Below are 23,696 nucleotides of genomic sequence, written 5' to 3'. Positions count from 1 at the left end.
AGACACATTATAGGAGCACATGTATGCTTGGTGGTTGAATTTTTTCCCTTTCCCCCCTAAATCTTAACACAGAAATCCATTTAAATTACTATTGGATTACTAATACTAAACAATACCACGCTGATAGTTCCGGTTGTCAACCCCAGTTCTCCCCGCTTGCCCTCTCTGTGGAACCCTTCCCATTTCACCTCAATTTCGGCATGCTCAGAACTTATGCATTTTCATTTCAATATCATTCATAAGTGGGAGGGGCTGTGGTTTAATGGTATAGCAGATGCATGGCCTGCATAAGGTTGTGGGCTCAATCCTTGGCATTACTAGTTGGCAAAATAAAAAATAGACGAAATGGCGGGGAGTCAGTTGGTAGATAGTGTGGAAGAACTCGGCTTATGACGTGTGTGTGTGAGAGAGAGACCAAATTAATCCTCCTGATGTATATTGTACTCTTGGAGGCTTAGTTTGGTCAGAATCGAGTACACACTTCCAGAGTTAACACCAAATACAATACTTATGGAAAATGAGGCACCATAGCTGCCCGAGGGCCATGAAAATTTGTGACCCGAGCCTTTTAGACTTTGCTATTCATGTACTATCTGAAACCAGATGTGAAATATATAGGTGTTATTTTCATCCTTCTACCTCACTGTTTTGAAAACTGTAAATCGTAAGCAGCTGAAATTTCGGGACCCTTTTATTACTATGCTGGTGACAATGTCCTAGAATGGGCTACATTGTCTCCGTAAATTGGATGGCACCTTTTTAGTGGTACAGTCAAACCTTGGTTCCCGAACGCCTCCGTTTTGGAACGTTTTGGCTCCCAAACGCTGGAAACCTAGAAGTAAATGTTCCGGTTTTCGAATGTTTTTCGGAACTTGAACAGTCTTCCGGAATGAATAACGTTTGAAAACCGAAGTTCCACTGTACCAATATGATAAGTAAAGGTAAAGGTCTAGTTGTGGACGAATCTGGGGTTGTGGCGCTCATCTCGCTTTACTGGCCGAGGGAGCCGGCATACAGCTTCCGGGTCATGTGGCCAGCATGACTAAGCCGCTTCTGGCAAACCAGAGCAGCGCACGGAAACGCCGTTTACCTTCCCGCCACAGTGGTATCTATTTATCTACTTGCACTTTGATGTGCTTTTGAACTGCTAGGTTGGCAGGAGCTGGGACTGAGCAACAGGAGCTCACCCCGTCATGGGGATTTGAACCGCCAACCTTCTGATCGGCAAGCCCTAGGCTCTGTGGTTTAACCCACAGCGCCACCTGCGTCCCAATATAAATAATAAATACTTTTGCACAAAATACCTTCTTTTGCATATCCTTTCCAGAGAGCTTGCACATCCCCTTTACAGACAAGAGGCTAGTGTTTTAATAACCTGACATCTCATTCCCTTGCGCTTTTCCTTGGTCGCCAGAATTTTATTCTCTCGCAAAACGTCAGCAGGCTGCTACGAAAAAAGATTCCAATCCAGTTCTGAACGGGAAGGTGGTTCAATTTTCCGTCTAGATAACATGGGCACGGAATTCTCCTATTTCACTTGTATTTCCCTTGTTCCTGAGGTTGGGGGTGGTGGGTAGAGCCTTGTCCAGTAGCCAGAATAATGCTTTGCTCCAGGCATATTTGAAAGGTAGACCTTATCTGCATTTTCACCTGTTACGCTAGAAATTCAAGAGTGATGTGACCTGCTTATGGGAACATTGTGCCCAGCATTGCAGGCCAGCCAGTAAGGATGTGGTTATCATTTTTAGCATTTGGTTTCCCTTAAACTAAGCTCTCCCCCCATCCCAGCTCTTCCAAAAATAAACAAGCAAAAACAAAACAAAACAAAAAACCACCCTGTCATTTTCTTTCTTTAGAAAATTCCAAACTGGCTGTGTCATATCACTTGCTTCCTCTGTTCAGATTGGGCCAGAGAGCTAGAGCTGGCTGCCTTAAATTAGGTCACAGAAGCTTAAGAGTATGATCAGAGCTCTATGTGAGCGCATGCAAACACACACACACACACACACACACACACCCCTTGCAGCAAAATATATGCACTTCAGCAGCGTATGAAAATAAGTCCATCTGCTTGCTTTGCACAATTTCTCACATGCTTTCTGGGTTCAGGTTTTCAAGACACTGTGTGTATTTTCTAGCAAGGCACCTGGTGCAGAGTATATATATTGGGAATAATGCAGGTTTGTAGGGGAAAGGGACTGCTGGGTCAGTGGAGTGCCTATAGGATTGCAGCTTTAGCTCACTGACCTTCCAAATAAGCACCCATAGGGCTACGCAGACAGTTTCACAGCTCAAGCTAAACAGGGATAAGAGAATGCCTGGGGTAAAACAACAGCAGCATGCTGCTGCTAGGAGTAAAAAAATAATGGGTGGGGGGGGGGGCGACAAAGAAAGTGGAAGCGAGAGAACTGGGCTGGCCGGAACAGAGATTTTTTAAAAATGGCACCTTATTGATTTGAATATCAAACTATTAGAGCAAATGACGTTAACAAAGCAACTCATGCTTCGTTTGCCTGCCCAAAATGAGAATGAAGGTGAATCATGCCCAATTATAAAAGACCTTGGAGCATACATTCATTTTTTTTACATTCCTTTGCTTTTGTGAGTGCCTAAATAACAAGGGCAATCTAAATCAAATCCCTTATGAATACGCAGTGGAAGTGAGGAACAGGTTTAAGGATTTAGATTTGCTGGACAGAGTGCCTGAAGAACTATGGATGGAGGCTCGCAACATTATACAGGAGGCAGCAACGAAAACCATCCCAATGAAAAGGAAATGCAAGAAAGCAAAGTGGCTGTCCAACGAGGCCTTACAAATAGCGGGGGAGAGAAGGCAAGCAAAATGCGAGGGAGATAGAGAAAGATACAGGAAATTGAATGCAGATTTCCAAAAAATAGCAAGGAGAGATAAGAAGGCCTTCTTAAATGAGCAATGCAAAGAAATAGAGAAAAACAACAGAATGGGAAGAACCAGAGATCTGTTCAAGAAAATTGGAGATATGAAAGGAACATTTCGTTCGAAGATTACCATAATAAAGGACAAAAGTGGTAAGGACCTAACAGAAGCAGAAGACATCAAGAAGAGGTGGCAAGAATACACAGAGGAATTATACCAGAAAGATATGGATGTCTCGTACACCCCAGGTAATGGGGTTGCTGACCTTGAGCCAGACATCCTGGAGAGTGAAGTCAAATGGGCCTTAGAAAGCACTGCAAATAACAAGGCCAGTGGAAGTGATGGTATTCCAGCTGAACTATTTAAAATTTTAAAAGATGGTGCTGTTAAGGTGCTACACTCAATATGCCAGCAAGTTTGGAAAACTCAGCAGTGGCCAGAGGATTGGAGAAGATCAGTCTACTTCCCAATCCCAAAGAAGGGCAGTGCCAAAGAATGCTCCAACTACCGCACAATTTCACTCATTTCACATGCTAGCAAGGTTATGCTTAAAATTCTACAAGGAAGGCTCAAGCAGTATGTGGACCGAGAACTCCCAGAAGTGCAAGCTGGATTTAGAAGAGGCAGAGGAACCAGAGACTAAATTGCAAACATGCGCTAGATTATGGAGAAAGCTAGAGAGTTCCAGAAAGACATCTACTTCTGCTTCATTGACTATGCAAAAGCCTTTGACTGTGTCGACCACAGCAAACTATGGCAAGCTCTTAAAGAAATGGGAGTGCCTGATCACCTCATCTGTCTCCTGAGAAATCTCTATGTGGGACAAGAAGCTACAGTTAGAACTGGATATGGAACAACTGATTGGTTCAAAATTGGGAAAGGAGTACGACAAGGCTGTATATTGTCTCCCTGCTTATTTAACTTATATGCAGAATTCATCATGCGAAAGGCTGGGCTGGATGAATCCGAAGCCGGAATTAAGATTGCCGGAAGAAATATCAACAACCTCAGATATGCAGATGACACAACATTGATGGCAGAAAGTGAGGAGGAATTAAAGAACCTATTATTGAGGGTGAAAGAGGAGAGCACAAAATATGGTCTGAAGCTCAACATCAAAAAAACGAAGATCATGGCCACTGGGCCCATCACCTCCTGGCAAATAGAAGGAGAAGAAATGGAGGCAGTGAGAGATTTTACTTTCTTGGGCTCCATGATCACTGCAGATGGTGACAGCAGCCACGAAATTAAGAGACGCCTGCTTCTTGGGAGGAAAGCAATGACAAACCTAGACAGCATCTTAAAAAGTAGAGACATCACCTTGCCAACAAAGGTCCGTATAGTAAAAGCTATGGTTTTCCCAGTAGTGATGTATGGAAGTGAGAGCTGGACCATAAAGAAGGCAGATCGCCGAAGAATTGATGCTTTTGAATTATGGTGCTGGAGGAGACTCTTGAGAGTCCCATGGACTGCAAGAAGAACAAACCGATCCATTCTGAAGGAAATTAGCCCTGAGTGCTCACTGGAAGGACAGATCCTGAAGCTGAGGCTCCAATACTTTGGCCACCTCATGAGAAGAGAAGACTCCCTGGAAAAGACCCTGATGTTGGGAAAGATGGAGGGCACAAGGAGAAGGGGATGACAGAGGACGAGATGGTTGGATAGTGTTCTCGAAGCTACAAACATGAGTTTGACCAAACTGCGGGAGGCAGTGGAAGACAGAAGTGCCTGGTGTGCTCTGGTCCATGGGGTCACGAAGAGTCGGACACGACTAAACGACTAAACAACAACAGCAAATAACAACGGCTAACATTCACATGTGCATTACTTTCTGGAAGGTGTAATACTACTACTACTACTACTACTACTACTAATTTATTTATACCCCACCCCTCCGACTTGGTTTCCCCAGCCACTCTGGGTAGCTTCCAACAAAATATTAAAATACAATAGTCCTTCAGATATTAAAAGCTTCCCTAAACAGGGCTGCCTTGAGATGTCTTCTGGTAGTTGTTTTTTCCTTTGACATTTGGTGGGAGGGTGTTTTGCAGGGCGGGCGCCACTACCGAGAAGGCCCTCTGCCTAGTTCCCTGTAACTTGGCTTCTCGCAGTGAGGGAACCACCAGAAGGCCCTTGGCGCTGGACCTCAGTGTCTGGGCAGAACGATGGGGGTGGAGACGTTCCTTCAGGTATATTGGACCGAAGGCTTTCTGTTTAATTTGTTGAAAAGGCATTGGCTAAGGCAGAGATGGGGAACCGATGGCCACCAGGAAGTTGATGGACAGCAAGTCCCATCATCCCTGACTGTTGACCGTGTTGGTGGGGGCTGATGGGTTTTGGAGTCCAGGCACATCTGGAGGGACATAGATTCCCCGAGATCCTAGAATGAGAAGCTAGAAGAAATGGTGACGACTGAGGCAGTCCAGCTCAACCAAGACTGAGCTACAGCTTTTGCTTTAGATTGTTCCTAATCTACAGAATTTGTGAAAACACATCTTGGTTAAAAAGGCATTCCCGGACAGAATTTTAAGTATCGCGGTGCACCAGGGCTATAAATACCCTCTCCTTAGAAATCAAAAGTGCAAGCTTTCCGCTAGCAGCTTCTCTCAAAGCTTAGAAAAGCACCTCACAAAGCTCATTTGTTCCACACCCACGAAATATTTGAAAGCCCGAATGCAACACTTTGGAGGAGTCGATCAATAACATCTAGCAGGAGGCAATATTTAAGAACTTAGGAGGAAGTGGGGGGGTTGATGTCAGTCCTAATTCAAATTGATACCTAATAAATACATCCCGATAAAAGATGTAATGCATTTAAAATGTATGAAGCACCTATTCATTATACAAATTTGCTTCCTTAATGACTTTTAGATGGATGATTCCACCCAGCTTCATTTCTCCTTTGAGTTACGCTAGGGCAGTTTATTGAAACTTAAGGGGAGGCTCATTGGAAGTTATCCTTCTGCATAAACTTGGCGTAATTTATAATAATGCTTCGTGGATAAATCAGAAAAAGGCCTTGATCCTGTCACCGAATAAATTGCTGTTGAAACGTCCGTGGTGTGATGGGAGCGTGCATGGGGAATTTGGCCATCGTCTGTAGCTGAAGAGGTAGATGAGTGCCAGATTAGCCATTTCCAGCTGGCTTTGGCTCACCTTTCTAGCAGTCTCTGATTCCCCACCCTCCAAAAAGTCTCTTTTTTTGGGGGGGGGAATAATTAATTAATTAATTAATTAATCAATTAATTAAATCCGTATACTGCCCTTCATCCAAAGATCCCAGGGCAGTTCACAGCAGAAAAATACAAAATGAGAATACGAAATGCATACAGTCATACCTTGGGTTACAGATGCTTCAGGAAGTAACGGAATGGGTTATCTCCCTCTTTCAGTGGCCGTGCATGAGCAGAAGTGCTAAATCACGCTTTGCGCGTGTGCACAAGCGCCGAATCACAACTCGCGCGTGCGCAGATGCGCTGCTGCGGCTTGCGAACGTGCATCCCGCACGGATCACGTTCGCAACCCGAGCGTCCACTGTAATAAAAACATAACAATAACACACACACCCTCCCACAAGCACATCAAAAAGCCAGTGTTAATCAGCCGAATGCCACGTCGAAGAGAAACATTTTTGTCTGCCACCTAAAGATACGTAATGAAGGGCTCCCTGGGGAAAGCATCCCACAAACGCGGAGCCACTGCGGAAAAGGCCCTTTCTTTTTCTGCCACCCTCCGGACCTCTTGTGGAGAGGGCCACGAAGAAGGGTCTCAGATGATGATCGCAGGGTCCAGGTTGGTTCATATGATCAGAGGCGGTCCTTGAGGTATTGCGGTCCTGGGGCATTTAAGGCTTTATAGGTCAAAACCAGAACTTTGAATTGGGACTGGAAGCTAATTGACAGCCAGTGGGCAAGGATTGTTGTCACCTGCTTATTGAACAGGGTGGCCGCTGAATTCTGTACCACCTGCAGTTTCTGAACCATCTTCAAAGGCAGCACCATGTACACTGCATTGCAGAAATCTAACCTAAAGGCAAAGCAATTTGGAAGAGGTAAGGCAGGCACACGGAAGAATTGATTTTTGAACCCAGAAGACCAGCACCTGTCTCAATTTTCCTTCCTTCCTTCCTTCCTTCCTTCCTTCCTTCCTTCCTTCCTTCCTTCCTTCCTTCCTTTTTATCTCAATGGGATAAAATAAGCTTAAAGATACAGCTTGCCTCTCCTAGAAAGCTTCAGCATGCGTTTCGAACTTGGGCCTCCCACAGTTAAATCTGAATACCCCTCCCCTTGAGAAAACATGCACACACTGAGTAACATACTACGCAACGTTGCCACGACATCTGTAGTTGCAGCTTTAAAATAGAGCCTATTTCACATGGCAATGGGGGGGAAGATTCTCCACCACTAACCCCTTGCACGTTTTTGCTCTGAGCGGATCATTTTTTTGAAGGGAAAAAAGCTGACGCCTCTCACAAAATCCAGCTCTGTGATGTGTTGCAAAAGACTTCCCAGCCATAACTTTCTCGTCCTTAAGATGTGAAGAAGGTCATTGTCAACACTTGATGCAGTTCACAGTCGCTGTGATGCATTATGTCAGCATTTTGGGGGGTTACGTTCCACTGTTGGGTATTAGATATTTATAATTTGGCCATAAAAGCTACGCAGGACTTGAAACTTGGCACCAGGGATGGAAATCTGAAGTAACTGTTTATCATTCTGGAGCAATTTGGCTCGCCCAGCCAGAGCTGCTGCTGTGTGGCCCTCACCCATCGACAGCCAGGATGGGCGTATAAGCGATAGACTTGGACCATTCCCCACTCAGCCACATGATGCTTAATGGATGATTTACTAGTCAATCACTATCTCCCAGCCTAAATTCCACCCCTACTCCAGGTTGTTATGAAGGGAAAATCGGAGAATGAAACGTGTAGAAACACTCTTCGTGATTGGGTTGTTCCTTGCTGTAATTCCAAGGCAACGCTGTATTGTATTGAACATACAAAGTGCAGTCGGCCAGTCTTCATACAGCAACTGGTCCCAAAACTTGAGCATCACCCAGCCAAGCCCAAGCTTCCCTTTCTGCCAGGGGTCAGGAACCTGTGGCCCCTTCATATGATACCGTATTCCAATAATCTCCAGCCCCTTGGCTGTGCTGATTGGGGCTGATGGGAGTTGGAGTCCAATAACATCTGGAGGGCCGCAGGTTCAGCCTGACGTCAACAGAACCTGAGTTGTACCAACGAAATCTTGAAGGGTGTGGGGAAGAGAGGAGCGTTTCCAGCCAAAATTAGGCCCCACAGCCATTAAGTACAAGTAGATGGTAAAATCGGTGCCCCATTCATTAGGAGAAGAGGGGTTCTTTGCTGTAGCTCATCCTCCACCAACATGGTTTCCTGCAGATGTTTTGGATGACAGTTCCCATCAGCATGTGCTGGCTGAGGCTAATGGAGGGTAAACAAAGGCTGGAGAGGCCTGAGAAGGGTGCATTTTCCAAACAAATAATCTTTTCTTTCCTCATCATCCAAACCACAGCTCACTTCACTTCTGCACCTCTGGGAAATTCACTGTCTAATAAGCTATGACCCGCAACTTCCTGAGAACATTGTCAAAATTATATCGTGCTACTTTTGCTTTGCTTTCTAAGAGATGAGCTGTATCACGATGGCTTTTAATGGAACGGGAGTTGTAATAATTTGCCACAGATGCTTTTCAGTTTGTGCAGGTCAAGTTTTAGGGTTGTTAATGCAGGTCCAGAATGAATTAAGGGCCAACCCCCCCCCAAAGGGGGAAATATCTACTGAATGTGCTTAGAAACCTCTCTGCAGGCAAGAACCAAGGCTTATCGGGCTAACCAACTATGAGGGGAACTCCTTTTCAGACCTTATCACACAAAGATGTGTTCCAACTACACCGGCTGCCAATTCATTTCCGGGCCCAATTCGAAGTACTGGTTTGGACCTATAAAGCCTTAAACAGCCCAGGACCGCAACAGGGGAGATTTATGTTTTGTTCTTATTTTTATTATGTAGTTTGTGGTTTTTTATATATTTTAATTTTATGTTGTGAACCACCCTGAGATCTATGGATGTAGGGCACTACACAAATTCAATAGGTACTAGTAGTACAGTGTTACCTCGGGTTAAGAACTTAATCCGTTCTGGAGGTCCATTCTTAACCTGAAACTGTTCTTAACCTGCTTCTGCCGCGCGGTTTCTGTTCTTCTGTTCTGTTTCTGAAGCAAAGTTCATAACCTGAGGCACTATTTCTGGGTTAGCAGAGTCTGTAACCTGAAGCATCTGTAACCCGAAGCGTCTGTAACCCGAGGTACCACTGTAGTAGTAATAGTAGTAATATTGGAACTATAGTCTGCAGGCAGCTATGGTTTTTTTTCCATTTTATGAAACTGCGCTCCAGATCATGTGAAGAGCGTACATTGCTGCAAAAGTCCAGAATGTGTGGATTGTGTGAGGGTGGGGGACGCCGACAAAGGAGCAGAGCTTAAGAGTGATTGCATTGATGTAACCTTTTCTCATTTGAAAATTACACATCATGTGTACACACCAAAGCCCCTATTATAATAGTTTGATGGGCTTTCACTTGTGTGTGTTCTTCATCCTATTGACCTCCGCGTGTTGCTGCTTAGGATATTTGCAGCACCTTAAAACTGGCAAGTGTATGTTGTCTACTCATGAGTAAATTTAGCCAGGCCATGTGTTTGTTGTACTTTGAAGATTGGGAGAGAATGTGTTCATTGCAATAGCCGCCCAGACACCGTGGAAAATATTATATAAAAAGTTAGTATCTCTTTTAAGAGATAATGGCTTTTTCCATAGCACCCACCCAAAAGAGAAGGCCTGGCCTCTGAAGAGAGATGTAAAATATACTTTGAGCTGCTTCTCTTGTTCTTTGGGAAGACCGGAGTCCCAGCCTCTTGCAACAGCGTAGAGAAAAACATCTCTCTAAAGTTGTACCGCAGGCTGGAGGGTGTGCTGGGGAGAGGACCTTGTGCTAAGCGGTTGGGTTTATATCTAAACTTATCACTTCCCTTATTTAAAAGACAAAAGGATCACCTTGGAGAGAAGGCGGAATATTTATTTTGGAAGCCCACTGAAACATTCTAAATCTGCACACATAGATTAGGCAGGTATAAGCAGTTTGCACTGTGATGTCCTCCTTGGGAAAATTGCCCATTCATTTCACAGCCTTCCCTTTTTAAAAATCCTCCATTCACCATTAATTATTTTCATTTTTTATGTTACACTGCCACCTTTTGTCCATTGGATAGGAAACCTCTCGTCAGCTTGGATGCCTGCCAGGTTTTTTATTATTATTATTATTCTCCCCTGTTTTCCTTGATCGGTATTGGAAGAGAACATTTTGATCCAACCGTTGCAATATATATAGGTGAACGATAATGCCATTTTAAAAAAATATTGTGACAACAGCCTGAGTGGCAAATCACTCAAATTCTAGTAATGTGCAGTGCAAGTGAAAATATCTTTGATGCTCCCTAAATATCGTCCTTTACCCGTGTGGTGTAGAAACTGCTTCCATGGGCCTTAGGTAAAGGTAAAGGTACCCCTGACCATTAGGTCCAGTTGTGGACGACTCTGGGATTGCGGCGCTCATCTCACTCTATAGGCTGAGGGAGCCGGCATTTGTCCACAGAAAGCTTCCGGGTCATGTGGCCAGCATGACTAAGCCGCTTCTGGCGAACCAGAGCAGCGCACAGAAACGCCGTTTACCTTCCCGCCGGAGCGGTACCTATTTATCTACTTGCATTGGTATGCTTTCAAACTGCTAGGTTGTCAGGAGCAGGGACCGAGCAACGGGAGCTCACCCCGTCGCGGGGATTCGAACCACCAACCTTCTGATCGGCAAGCCCTAGGCTCTGTGGTTTAGACTACAGCGTCACCCACATCCATGGGCCTTACCTCGAACATTTATACTTGTAGTATCTGGATGGAAGAATCAGACGGGGAGCATAGATGGCATAATTTCTCCATGTATAAATGCTGCCCTGGCTTTTTCCTATCTGCTGCCTTGCCTTACCCAGAAGACATTAGTTGCAGTTACACCTTTAAGTCGCTTTTGCAACGGCAGGCTATGCATTTATTTCTTTATTTAGAACCTTTATAAACCGCTTGTTCGGATGGAAAATTCTCCAAGCACTGTACAAGTCGATAATGATATATAAAAAAGTGACTGAAGTCTGCAGACCCATTTTAAAAACGCATAAAATCGTCATTAAAAACAAAGGGATAAATCAATATAACATTTGAAGGAAATATAACAAATCCATGTGTCTGGATAGGCTTCCTGGGAGGGAAACGTTTTCAGCTGGTGTCTAAAAGAATAGGTGGCTGCCTAATTTCAAGAGGCAGGGAGTTCCGCAGTACAGGAGCTGCCACACTAAAGGAGAGACTTCTTGTAAAGGCAGAATGAACATTGTGTGGCACCTGTAAAAGTGCAAGCTAACGTGCCATTAAGTTATTATTTATGTATATGTTTTTTAGAGGCAAAGAGCAGTAATGTTCACCTTCAGATTCTTAACCTGCTGTGTTTTGCTTTGTCCAGGGTTATATCCTTCGTTGTGACCTCATGGTTTAAGCGGGCATAAAGATGAGTATAAGCAGTGATGAGGTTAACTTCCTCGTATATAGATACTTGCAAGAGTCCGGTGAGTATTTGGCTATTAATTCTTTGAGGGATCCATTTTGGGGGCAGCGTTTAACAAATAATCAGACATCCTTCAGGATCTGTATTGTGTTACATGCGTAGTGGCTGAAAGACTAGAGTATGACTCACCAAGGCAATTTCTCTTACCCAAACTCCCATCTGCTTTCAAATTTCTGGCATGGGGAGGCCTACTTTAACATGGTCACATATAAGGATTATTACAAGTCCATATTATCCCAATTTTTGCCAACTTATGCCTTAAGATCTGCAAGGGAAGCTCTGCCGGTGGTCCTGTCGACGACAGCTATTTATTTGGCGAGGGTGTAGAGCAGAGCCTTCTCTGCAGTGACACCCTGGTTGTAGAAATAACTCTTGGGGGAGATACAAATGTCAGTTGGAGACATTTTTTGTTACTCCAGTCCAGTGTTTCCCAAACTTTGATCTGCAGCTTTTTTGAGACTACAGTTCCCATCATCCCTGATCACTGGTCCCGCTAGGCAGGGATGATGGGAATTGTAGTCCATAAACAGCTGGTGACCCAAGTTTGGGAAACACTGCTCTAGGCAATGGAGGTGTTGTGTTTCCTATTGAATGACTTGCTGATATATGTCTAGCGATGGTTTTGGGACACGTTTTAATACTTTTAATGTTTTATGACTTTTAATGTTTTATGGTGAAACATTGCATTTCATTTTAGATGTTGCAGGCAACCCTTTGAGTTGAAGGGTGCTTTAAATATATAATAAATATCTATAGGTAAAGCATTTTTGCTATTCCAGACTGCTATATGGATGCTAAATATTGTTCTTCCCTGCTTTGTGTACAGTGGTACCATAATCCGTTCCGGAGGTACATAATCCGTTTGTAAACCACAACAGGTTGTAACCCAAGGCGCGCTTTCACCAATGGGGCCTCCAAAAAAAATTTGTTTGTAATCCAAAAAAATGGATTGTAATCCAAAAAAAGGTCCTCTGCCTGGTTCCCTATAACCACACTTCTTGCAGTGAGGGAACCACCAGAAGGCCCTTGGAACTGGACCTCAGTGTCCGGGCAGAACCATCGGGGTGGAGACGCTCCTTCAAGGTATACTGGGCCGAGGCCTCCAAGGAAGGTCTTAATGGACAGGCAGGTTCATGTCTGCCCCACTCTTTTCCGGATCCAAAAGGACCTGCATGTTGGTGATCGCACGTCAGTTGAACACACCTAAAATGGTTGCTACTCGTACTGGGGTTTTCAGCTCGAGATGCTGTCCCCACAGGCTGTGAGCTGGAGATCACATCTCCTGGTCCAATTTGAGGTACCAGCCCCTCAGAGTCCTAACAGAGACTCTGGTGACTTCTAAGCTTTCCCTTCGTGTGGATGAATTCCTCAGAAGGATGCAATGTTTATCTTCGAAAAATCCCATTCTTGAGTTTTTCCCGCAGTAGCGGTAGCATTCTGCTTAATTCAGCCCCAACTGGAAAATGTATTCATTCCCTCTATTGTTTGCACGTTAGCCCAAAGCGGGAGTAAATTAAGTTCCCAAAAAAAGCTCGCTCCAAAGCCTTCCTCGTCTGATTGGACCGCCTTCAAGAGAGGGTTGCCTTCACGGGGGAAGTGTTTGGAAAGGGAAGCGGTTTTTTTCAGAGAGCTGCGACCCTGGCTCTGCGACCATGAAAATCCTGCGTGGGGTGTCTCCATGATAAATCACAGCAGTGCCAGCTCAACAGTGGCTCATTAGTGCTAGCGAGTGCGGCGTCCAGGAATGAGATGAATACACACATTATTTCCAGGGATGGCAGAAAGCCGGCGCCTGGCAGCTGAACTCAGTGGTGTGTGATTTTTAAAGCCTAGCTACCCACAAAACCTTTAGTAATGTTTAGGTCCTGCTTATAATACCTGTTTTAGTTACTCAGAGCGTGCCAAGGCAACTGAAAGCAGTGTACCTGTGGCAGACAATCTGCACCCCTTCTCTCCTTTACACTGTCCTGCCTTGCTCCCTTGTAGTCTTGTTTAATTTTGAGAAAGTTGTCTTTTTGATGAGCCTTAACAAGTCGTTCCTTTCAGGCCCAGATGTTTTTTAAAACAAAAACAACCATGATCCGTAAAATTGATGCTCGCTGCATTGACGATAATTATTGTAATTGTTAAGAGCGGAATTCTGTTTAATTATTATTATTTGCTGCTGTTTTGAGAGTTAATTTTATCATGTGCTGTTCCATTCTATTAGATTATTGAATATTATTTTATTTGATATAAGTCAATCCATTTTAAGCGGGACACGGGTGGCGCTGTGGGTTAAACCACAGAGCCTAGGACTTGCCGATCAGAAGGTCGGTGGTTTGAATCCCTGCAACGGGGTGAGCTCCCGTTGCTTGGTCCTTGCCCCTGCCAGCCTAGCAGTTCGAAAGCACGTCGAAGTGCAAGTAGATAAATAGGTACCACTCCAGTGGGAAGGTAAACGGTGTTTCCGTGCGCTGCTCTGGTTCGTCAGAAGCGGCTTAGTCATGCTGGCCACATGACCTGGAAGCTCTATACCGGCTCCCTTGGCCAATAAAGCGAGATGAGCGCCGCAACCCCAGAGTCGGTCACAACTGGTCCTAATGGTCAGAGGTCCCTTTACCTTTACCTTTAATCCATTTAAAAGTTACATTTCATTTGTGGCTTTTTGTGTTGGGATCAGATTATTGTAAGGTGTTTTTCTTTTCTTGTCTATTTTGTAAACCGCCTTGTGTAGAATAATAAACGAAGGTGGTACACAAATTAAAAGTGAAATGATAAGTTTCACATACAAATGCTATAGGCTTCTTTGCCCATTGTCTTACTTGGGGGACAGACCTAGATATGTCCATGGTACTCACATGCACCAAATTTTGGAATTCTGGAAACTTTGAGCTTCAGAATGCTGACATTTTGTAGCACCTACATATGAAAATGTGCAAGGAAATTTACATTTTCCACATTGATTTTTTTAGGAAGTTCTAGGTGGGACAGATCATTGGACCTAACAGAACTAGCTTGATGATGCTGGGTTTCCCCACACTCATGCTCATACTCCTGAACCCCAGCTCACTTTCTTTTCTGGATTCTTTTGTTTATTCCCTCCCAAATTTAATTCATTAAAATACGTATAGATTGCTTTTCCCCAGTTGTTCAAAGTGGCTTTCAACCCGTAACTTTAAAACAACAGCAACAAATGAAACGAAAGCTCTGGGACAGCTCAACCAGTAGAGCATGAGGGTTGTGGGTTCAAGCCCCACATTGTGTAAAAGATTCCAGCATTGCGGGGGGCGGGGGTGGACTAGATGATGCTAATGGTCCCTTGCAACTCTACAATTCTATGAAAAGTTGCAGCAACAACATCTCTTGGAGCAAAGGAAGAGCCTGCTGGACCCAGAAGCCCATCTGGTCCTCAGTCCTGTTCTTGCAATGGCCAACCAGATTCCTATGGGAAGCCTGAAAACTGGACATCAGCAACTGATGTGTAGTCATACTGCTTCCAGCAATGGAGTAGAACATAACCGCAGTGACCACTAACCAAGGGCAGTCCTGTCCTCCACGAATTTCATTCCCAGTGCACAATTTTATTTTTTCCATCTTGCCTGTGCAGAATCTCCCAGTGTTTGGCTTCATCGGAACACATTGACAGGAGAGCAGGAGGAAAACTTCACTCTTATCCACTTTAATAATCCAAGGTGTGTAGCCTGGGAGTCATTCTGGACTCACAGCTCTCCATGGAGGCACAGGTCAATTCTGTGTTCAGGGCAGCTGTTTATCAGCTTCATCTGGTACGCAGGCTGAGACCTTACCTGCCCACAGACTGTCTTGCCAGAGTGGTGCATGCTCTAGTTATCTCTCTCACTTGGACTACAGCAATACGCTCTATGTGGGGCTACCTTTGAAGGTGACCCGGAAACTACAACTAATCCAGAATGTGGCAGCTAGACTGGTGACTGGGAGCTGTTGCCGGGACCATATAACACTGGACTTGAAAAACCTACACTGGCTCCCAGTACGTTTCCGAGCACAATTCAAAGTGTTGGTGCTTACCTTTAAAGCCCTAAACGGCCTCAGTCCAGTATACCTTAAGGAGCGTCTCCACCTCCATCGTTCTGCCCGGACACTGAGGTCCAGCGCCGAGGGCCTTTTGGCGGTTCCCTCGCTGTGAGAAGCCAAGTTACAGGGAACCAGGCAGAGGGCCTTCTCGGTAGTGGCACCCGTCCTGTGGAATACCCTCCTATCAGATGTCAAAGAGAAAAATAACTACCAAACTTTTAGAAGACATCTGAAGGCAGCCCTGTTTAGACAAGCTTTTAATGTTTAATAGGTTATTGTATATTAGTGTTTTTTGGAAGCCGCCCAGAGTGGCTGGGGAAACCCAGCCAGAGGGCCAGGTATAATAAATGGTTGTTATTATTATTACAGTGGTGGCCCGCAAGACGAACGCCTCGCAAGACGGAAAACCCGCTAGACGAAAGGCTTTTCCGTTTTTGGAGGCGCTTCGCTAAACGAATTTCTCTATGGGGTTGCTTCGCAAGACGAAATGTCTTGCGAGTTCCTGCGGGTTTTTTCCCCTCCTCCCCTTTTCCTAATCCGCTAAGCTGTCAATGGGCTTGCTTCGCAAGACGAAAAAACCGCTAGACGAAGAGAATCGTGGAACGGATTAATTTCGTCTTGCGAGGCACCACTGTATTATCAAACCGAAGGACTTCTATCGAAAGCCACCCATGGCAGGGCAGATAAGGGGGGGGGAACACTCTTGAACCCCTATGAAAAGAAAACCACTGAGTTGCTGCCCTGGCATCTTCTGGAGGGTCTATAGCTTTGAAACAACCAGTGGGCCAGACAGGGCTGGCAGCCTATGCAATGCCATGACATTCAAATTTAGCCTTCACACACAAAATCCAGATCGTATGACCAATGAACCAGATTTTTGTCCAGGGAAATGGTTGTTTGCATATAGCCCAGATCTGTTCTTATAGCCTCACATGAACATCCAAAGCGGGGCAGGTGAGCCTCGGCACTCTCATTAACTAGCTGATCTGACCAATATCAAAACTGGAATGTCTAGTTGCCATTTGGGGGGCCAAGATGGCTCGAAAGTCGTATTTTCCAGAACGACTTTGTGGTTCCTGAAATTTGTTCAGATGAAGAAGAAGATGATGATTAGAATTTGTGTACAGTGGTGCCCCGCAAGACGGAAAACCCGCTAGACGAAAGGGTTTTCCGTTTTGGAGGCGCTTTGCAAAACGAATTTCCCTATGGGCTTGCTTCGCAAGACAAAATGTCTTGCGAGTTCCTGCGGGTTTTTTCCCCTCCTCCCCTTTTCCTAAGCCGCTTCTCAGCTGATCCGCTAAAAGCCGCTAAACCGCTAATAGCGCTAATCCGCTAAGCTGTCAATGGGCTTGCTTCGCAAGACAAAAAAACCGCTATACGAAGAGCCTCACGGAACGGATTAATTTAGTCTTGCGAGGCACCACTGTACTGCCCTTCATCTGTCGATCTCGTGCAGATAAAATACAATGGATAGAATTCTACAGATTGTGTTGTTAGTGTGTGAAAACAGGCAAGACCCAAGGATCCCCCGAGATGGTGGAGACGCCAGGCTCCATCTTGGCACCCAGGCGTCTTCAACTTGGTCCCAAGTGGCCAATAGCCGGGTGGAAAATGCGGCTGGCAATTTCAAACGCTGGTCCGAGATGGAAAGCAGGTTTTGGCCTAGCAAATTGTAATTTTTTCTCCCCCTTCCCCTCAACAGAGTAAACTTTTTTCATGGGGGAACACTTTTCCTATTTGCATAGCCCCATTCTGCCTCCTGGGTCTTTATCTTGTTATCGTTACTGCTGCAATACCTGTGAAATCACTCTCTCTCTGTTCTCCGGTATCTGTGCAAAATTTTGGATCCCAACGGCTATAAAGCAACTGTTTATAACGTCCCAAAAGGGAAGCTTTCTGAGGTTCTAATTACCTACGAGTGGAAAACCGTAACAGCTTAAGATGAATCACTTCCTCACAATGGATTTACCTTTTCAGGGCAAGCAAATAAATAACACTGTTAGCATCCAGTAATCCTAATTTTCCTATTTGCAAAACGATAATTATGCTGCCCTTGAAACGGCACGCAGAAGAAACGCACGCCTGGCGCTGGTGTGCTCATGCAATTAAAATGCTTTGTCGTGAAGTTAATCCTCCCTTCTGTAGGCATATATTCTCCCTTGTCCTGTGCAATTTAGGAATAAATGGAAATGTGGCCCGGGGGGGGGGTGAGAGAAAGGGAAATAAACAAATGAATTTCAGTGCCTCACCAGAGCTTTGGGGGTTGATAGACTTGACCAAGGTTTATAAAGGAAACAATTGATTCACTGGGTAACAGCAAAGCAGCATAACTAGCATGACTAGGTAAGAAGAAGAAGAAGAAGAAGAAGAGTTTGGATTTGATATCCCACTTTATCACTACCCGAAGGAGTCTCAAAGTGGCTAACAATCTCCTTTTCCCTTCCTCCCCCACAACAAACACTCTGTGAGGTGAGTGGGGCTGAGAGACTTCAGAGAAGTGTGACTGGCCCAAGGTCACCCAGCAGCTGCATGTGGAGGAGCAGGGAATCGAACCCGGTTCACCAGATTACGAGTCCACCGCTCTTAACCACTACACCACACTGGCTCTCTGCTGTGGTCTTTGGTAGATAAACCTTGAGAACGAATCCTACCATTCAGGAAAAGTTGATTTGTGCTCTTTTCCCCCAGTGTGTGACACTCCAGGCCAGACCTGCTGGTCGCAGCCTGACAACCTAAGACAGTGATGGCCAAACTTGGCCCTCCAGCTGTTTTCGAACTACAGTTCCCATCATCCCTGACTACTGGTCCTGTTAGGTAGGGATGATGGGAGTTGTAGTCCCAAAAGAGCTGGAGGGTAGTGTTTGGCCATCACTGGCCTAAGGCTTCTTGTGTGTATGAACACATCCTTATAACCTCCCCCTTGTCTTTAGGGTTCTCTCATTCAGCATTTACCTTTGGTATCGAGAGCCATATCAGCCAGTCTAACATCAACGGTGCCCTGGTACCCCCTGCTGCTTTGATTTCCATCATCCAGAAAGGCTTGCAGTATGTAGAGGCGGAAGTCAGTATTAATGAGGTAAGGCAAGTCTCTTTGTCGGCTATAGACGGTGACAAGTGCTTTCATATATCTGCAGAGGGTTTCATTACCCTGGGGAAGTGGGTTGCTCTAGCCTCTTCGACTGTCCTGCTTAGATGGTTTGCTGTCACGCTGGATCCTCTGTAGGTCCTGCTCACCAGACCTTTTCTTGTCGAAGAAGGTTGGAATAATACAAAGTTCTATGGAGGCCTCAATCAGGGCAGTCATTCATTGCCATGTTGGGTGTGGGTGTGTGTTCGTGTGTTCTTTTATCAGACTGCTGGTCCTCCAGAGATCAGATATTAAAGTTCCTTCAATGTGAACAGGTCGCATGTGACCAGATTCTGGGCAAGCCTAAGGAATCCAGAGAGCGTGCAGAAAGAAGCACCCTCACCTGTGAAAGCATGGCATGCAGTTGCCAAAAGCTCGGAACTACCTGTCGCAGTGCACACATGGCGAAAGCGTTGATGTCTCTTCATTTAGGAGGTCATGCACAAGCGCCACCAGCTGTGGTCATTCAAACAACACCAATAAGGCAGTGGATCAAATTGGGGAGGGAACCCAGTTGATTGTGTTGTCTTTTTAAGGACACTGTGGTTTCAATTCGCTCTCATTTGGCCTAATGATTTTGCCCACTCTTTTGCAAAGATGTTTCTGTTTTGGAGATACACACACTGCATTATTCCATAGACAGGTGTGGAGAACCTCAGGCCTGGGGCTGAAGGCAGCTCTAGAGACACTCCCCAGGCCACAGCCCCCATCAGCCTGTCCCACACCCTCCTTGAGGGCTTTTGCGTGACTGGAATTTGCCCTTAATGTCTCTTAATGTCCTTGGCTTTCCTAGTCTAATGGAAATCGACGCACCTCACCATTTTCCTCACTGACCCTTCCATACAAAAATAAAACTTTTTTTAAAGAAGTCCCCACTCAGATTATCTCCTCTCTGCTCCCTCCTTCAAAATGCGAAAGTTTCTACTTTTGAGACCTTGAAGTTGTGTGCGTCAGCCATTTCCCCCTCCTTACCAAGCAGGTGCTTTACCAGAGCCCCTTATTTCTGCCTAGTAACTCAGGTGGTCCCTTGGCCTTGTGCAAGAGAGCCTTTTCAACGCTTCGGTTGAGGCCCAGCGGCCATTTCCACCTTCCTTTGATATCCCTCTCCTTTCCTTTTGAATTGGAGAACAGAGAGAGCATTCACCACTCTCACGGTGAAAAGAAATCTCTGGGAAGGACACGAGTCCAAGGGAAGAACGGAGAATAAATGAGGGAAACAGACCGCCACAAGGAGTTGCCCCGTCCTCCCAGCTTCTAAAAACAAGCCAAAGGACATGTCTATGGAGGCAGTTTTTGAGGAAATACTTTCAAGTTCAGTTTGGTGTGTCCCCTGCCTTCCAGCAGTACTTAACAAAAGCAAATGTATACGTTATTATATTGCCCTTAAACATATGTTTGGGTATTTTTTTGTGAAAATACATTAGTCCCTGCGCTGAGAAGCCAGGCAAATTGAGCTGGGCCAATTCTGGCCTTCCCCGTCCTTCCACCCAGTTCTCAGATCAAGTTAGCCCCCCTCATCCACGATCAAATAGTGGGTGCAAATGCACCAACCCAGTGTTCACTAACAGCAGCACTAGGCTGGAAGTCTGACTGACATGACAACCCAATTCCCAATGATAGCGATTCTGCCTGAAAAAGCTCTCCAGTCTTGTGGTCGGAATAGTTTCGATTCCCCTAAGACCTAGAATTCCAGGGCCATCCACTGGGCATGGGCTCATATTATTGTTTGTATACAGTGGTACCTCGGGTTAAGAACTTAATTCGTTCTGGAGGTCCGTACTTAACCTGAAACTGTTCTTAACCTGATGCACCACTTTAGCTAACTAATGGGGCCTCCTGCTGCCGCCACGCTGCCGCAGCCCGATTTCTGTTCTTATCCTGAAGCAAAGATCTCAACCTGAGGTAATATTTCTGGGTTAGTGGAGTGTGTAACCTGAAGCATATGTAACCTGAAGCGTATGTAACCCGAGGTACCACTGTATAGGGGGCTCGTCAACCTGGAAAGGTAGCTCATCTAGGAGAAGATATCCGCCTTGAGAAGAAAAGGCTAAAGAGTAAACCCTGCACAGATCCAGTTCCTAAGACAGTTGACTGGTGCTATGTACATCTCCGTCCAGCAACTTCTGCAGCCCAGCTGGTGCTAGACGTATCGCTCCACTTTCCTTTGGGCCACGAGGCCACGATTGGGGTCTTGACATCTGGGCAGCCCAGGACCTCCATACACGCTGCCCCTGCTTGCGCTCCAGGTTTCCGCTAACAGAGCAGTTTGGCTTCATCCCCAGAGATGACAGACGGGTGCCAACAACCAAAGGGTGCCAACTTGAATAAAATATTGGGGGTGGGGGCATAGTCACCCCACACAGTCAATTACAAGATTTGATCCATGCACACCATCTGAATGGCAGTGTGCATCAACTTTAGGGGGCAGCCTGGGTGAAATGAAAGTAGCGGGGGGGGGGATTTGCCTCCAACTCTGCTATTGGGCAACCCCAAGGTCAAGGGCGGGGTCTCCCCTAAGACGTTGGAGGCAGAGCAGTGGACTGACTCTTTGCAAGGCATCTTCATTTGTTTACAGACAGATACTATTCAGTAACTTCACAGGACAATTGGCCCCGCATACCCATTCTGTCCTCGCCCTGCGACGCCTTTTTAAAAAAACCACTGATCCTGAGTTTGCTCTTGCTTTAAAAACACATTGCAAAGTACTCTGTGCAGTGGTCAAAATTCATCATCGTCAGGACAGGTTTGTTTACGCTCCTGCCCTGAGATTATTGTTGCAAAACTTGACCTGTCATTTAATCTCTCTCTCTCTCTCTCTCTCTCTCTCTCTCTCTCTCTCTCTCATCCTCAACCTGCAAATCAGGATGGTACTTTGTTCGATGGTAGGCCGATAGAGTCCCTCTCGCTGATAGACGCCGTGATGCCCGATGTGGTGCAGACGAGACAGCAGGCCTACAGGGACAAACTCGCCCAGCAACAGGCGGCGGCTGCGGCGGCGGCGGCTCCGACAAACCAGCAGGGGTCTGCGAAGAATGGCGAAAACACTGCGAACGGCGAGGAAAATGGAGCCCACACTCTAGCAAGTAAGTAAGCCGGCATGCAAGAAGGATTAGGTGGCTGTGCTCTTGCCGTTAAGTTCTGAATTTCACGCAGTGCCGTCTGCATGAAGCATCTCCATATCCCCGGTATTTGAGCGAACAAATTTGGCTGGGTGATCGGGACGCGGCTGCACCAAATGTTTGTAAACATTTGAAAAGGGGGGGCTTGGGGGGGTTGGACAGTGTTGCTCAAAGCACCATGTTTCCAGCGCATGCACACTTTTATCTGCAACGTTTCCCAGCTGTTGCAATTTGTTGGGAAATGCCCAGGAATGCCTGCTAACCCCCACAACTCCAATCATCCTCCGGTATGCGCAGCGCTGGAAAAGGCATCTCCCCTCTCATCCAGTGCACTCAGCGACATAAACCACCTTGATTTATGCACACTAATCATCTAGCATAACACAGCAAGAAGCGTGCAACATCGTAGTCTAATCTACTATTTATTTACACACTATGTACAGACTACAGCATAATGGCAACCGTTCTCTTCTGCTCCGAGAGAACAAACAGAACAAAGTACAGTGGTACCTCTGGTTACGTACTTAATTCGTTCCAGAGGTCCGTTCTTAACCTGAATCTGTTCCTAACCTGAAGCACCACTTTAGGTAATGGGGCCTCTTGCTGCCGCCGCACTGCCGCCACACAATTTCTGTTCTCATCCTGAAGCAAAGTTCTTAACCCGAGGTACTATTTCTGGGTTAGTGGAGTCTGTAACCTGAAGCGTATGTACCGTATTTTTCCCTCTATAACACGCAGATTTTTTCTCCTAAAAAGGAAGGGGAAATGTCTGTGCGTGTTATAGAGCGAATGTGTGGTCCCTGGAGCCGAAAAATCAGGCAAAAATCAAATCGCGGCGCTGCACGCTGCACGGAGAAGCGAAACCTGAAAAGAGGAAGCGGCTGCTTTCCTGCATTCTGCCTCAGGGTCTTACTGCCCACCCCCTCTGTTTCGTTGCTGTGTTTGCTGAAACGGAACAAAGAGCAGGGAAAGCCCCTCCCCTCCAGGCAAGCAGAGGGGAATTCCTCTCTGTGCTGCTGGGGGAGAGGTAGAGAGAGGGGGGAAGGGGGAGAGAGAGAGAGAGAGAGAGAGAGAGAGAGAGAGGGGGAGGGAGGGAGGGAGGGAGAGAGAGAGAGAGAGAGAGAGAGAGAGAGAGAGATGGATGACTGGCTTGGGTGGGGGAAAACTTTTGCCTTTCTTTCCTCCCTCCCGTTAAATCCCTCTCCTGCATTCCTAGCCAGCTGCTTCTCTGCACACCCCTCTCATGTCCCTTCTTTGTTTTTCCTTCGCTCCCCACTTAAAATGTGGTTACAAAGCATAGATCCACATGGATCCTCAGGATCTTTGCATTGGGTCACCCCAAATTCACCATCAGATCACATAGCATGTCCATGGCTACAGCCTGCCCCCCCAAAATCACGCACCCACTGTTGCCTGGGGCTGCAATGGTGCAAAAATGTGGTTACAAAGCATGGATCCACAGGGATTCTCAGGATCTTTGCATTGGGTCACCCCAAATTCACCATCAGATCACATAGCATGTCCATGGCTACAGCCTGCACCCAAAAAATCACGCACCCACTGTTGCCTGGGGCTGCAGTGGTGCAAAAACGTGGTTACAAAGCATGGATCCACAGGGATTCTCAGGATCTTTGCATTGGGTCACCCCAAATTCACCATCAGATCACATAGCATGTCCATGGCTACAGCCTGCACCAAAAAAATCATGCACCCACTGTTGCCTGGGGCTGCAATGGTGCAAAAACGTGGTTACAAAGCATGGATCCACAGGAATTCTCAGGATTTTTGCATTGGGTCACCCCAAAATCACCATCAGATCACATGTCTGTGGCCACAGCATG

General features: G+C 46.0%; 1 protein-coding gene and 2 long non-coding RNA genes across 6 annotated transcripts in view; 1 reads left to right on the top strand and 2 right to left on the bottom strand.

Annotated features, from left to right (window-relative positions):
- Positions 1-23,696, top strand: part of TBL1XR1 (TBL1X/Y related 1) — a 182,489-nt gene that overhangs the window by 131,427 nt on the left and 27,366 nt on the right. For 3 of the 4 annotated variants that reach the window (XM_081862562.1, XM_081862563.1, XM_081862564.1), the window contains exons 3-5: positions 11,473-11,575; positions 18,540-18,685; positions 21,600-21,819. In XM_081862562.1, coding sequence (XP_081718688.1) covers positions 11,518-11,575; positions 18,540-18,685; positions 21,600-21,819 — 424 coding nt within the window. In that variant the 5' untranslated portion in view covers positions 11,473-11,517. The remainder of the gene's footprint in view (positions 1-11,472; positions 11,576-18,539; positions 18,686-21,599; positions 21,820-23,696) is intronic. The other variant, XM_081862565.1, reaches the window with a different exon arrangement.
- Positions 1-23,696, bottom strand: part of LOC309342458 — a 97,946-nt gene that overhangs the window by 61,561 nt on the left and 12,689 nt on the right. The window lies entirely within an intron of this gene.
- LOC309342400 overlaps positions 1-23,696 on the bottom strand; it is a 34,003-nt gene that overhangs the window by 7,494 nt on the left and 2,813 nt on the right. The gene's annotated exons all lie outside the window — the stretch shown is intronic.

This window comes from Podarcis erhardii (genome assembly GCF_964252035.2).
Source record: "Podarcis erhardii genome assembly, chromosome: 5".
NCBI classification, from domain to species: Eukaryota; Metazoa; Chordata; class Lepidosauria; order Squamata; family Lacertidae; genus Podarcis; species Podarcis erhardii.
The sequence above is the reverse complement of the archived record's forward strand: the minus strand, read 5'-3'. Positions and strand labels throughout refer to the sequence as shown.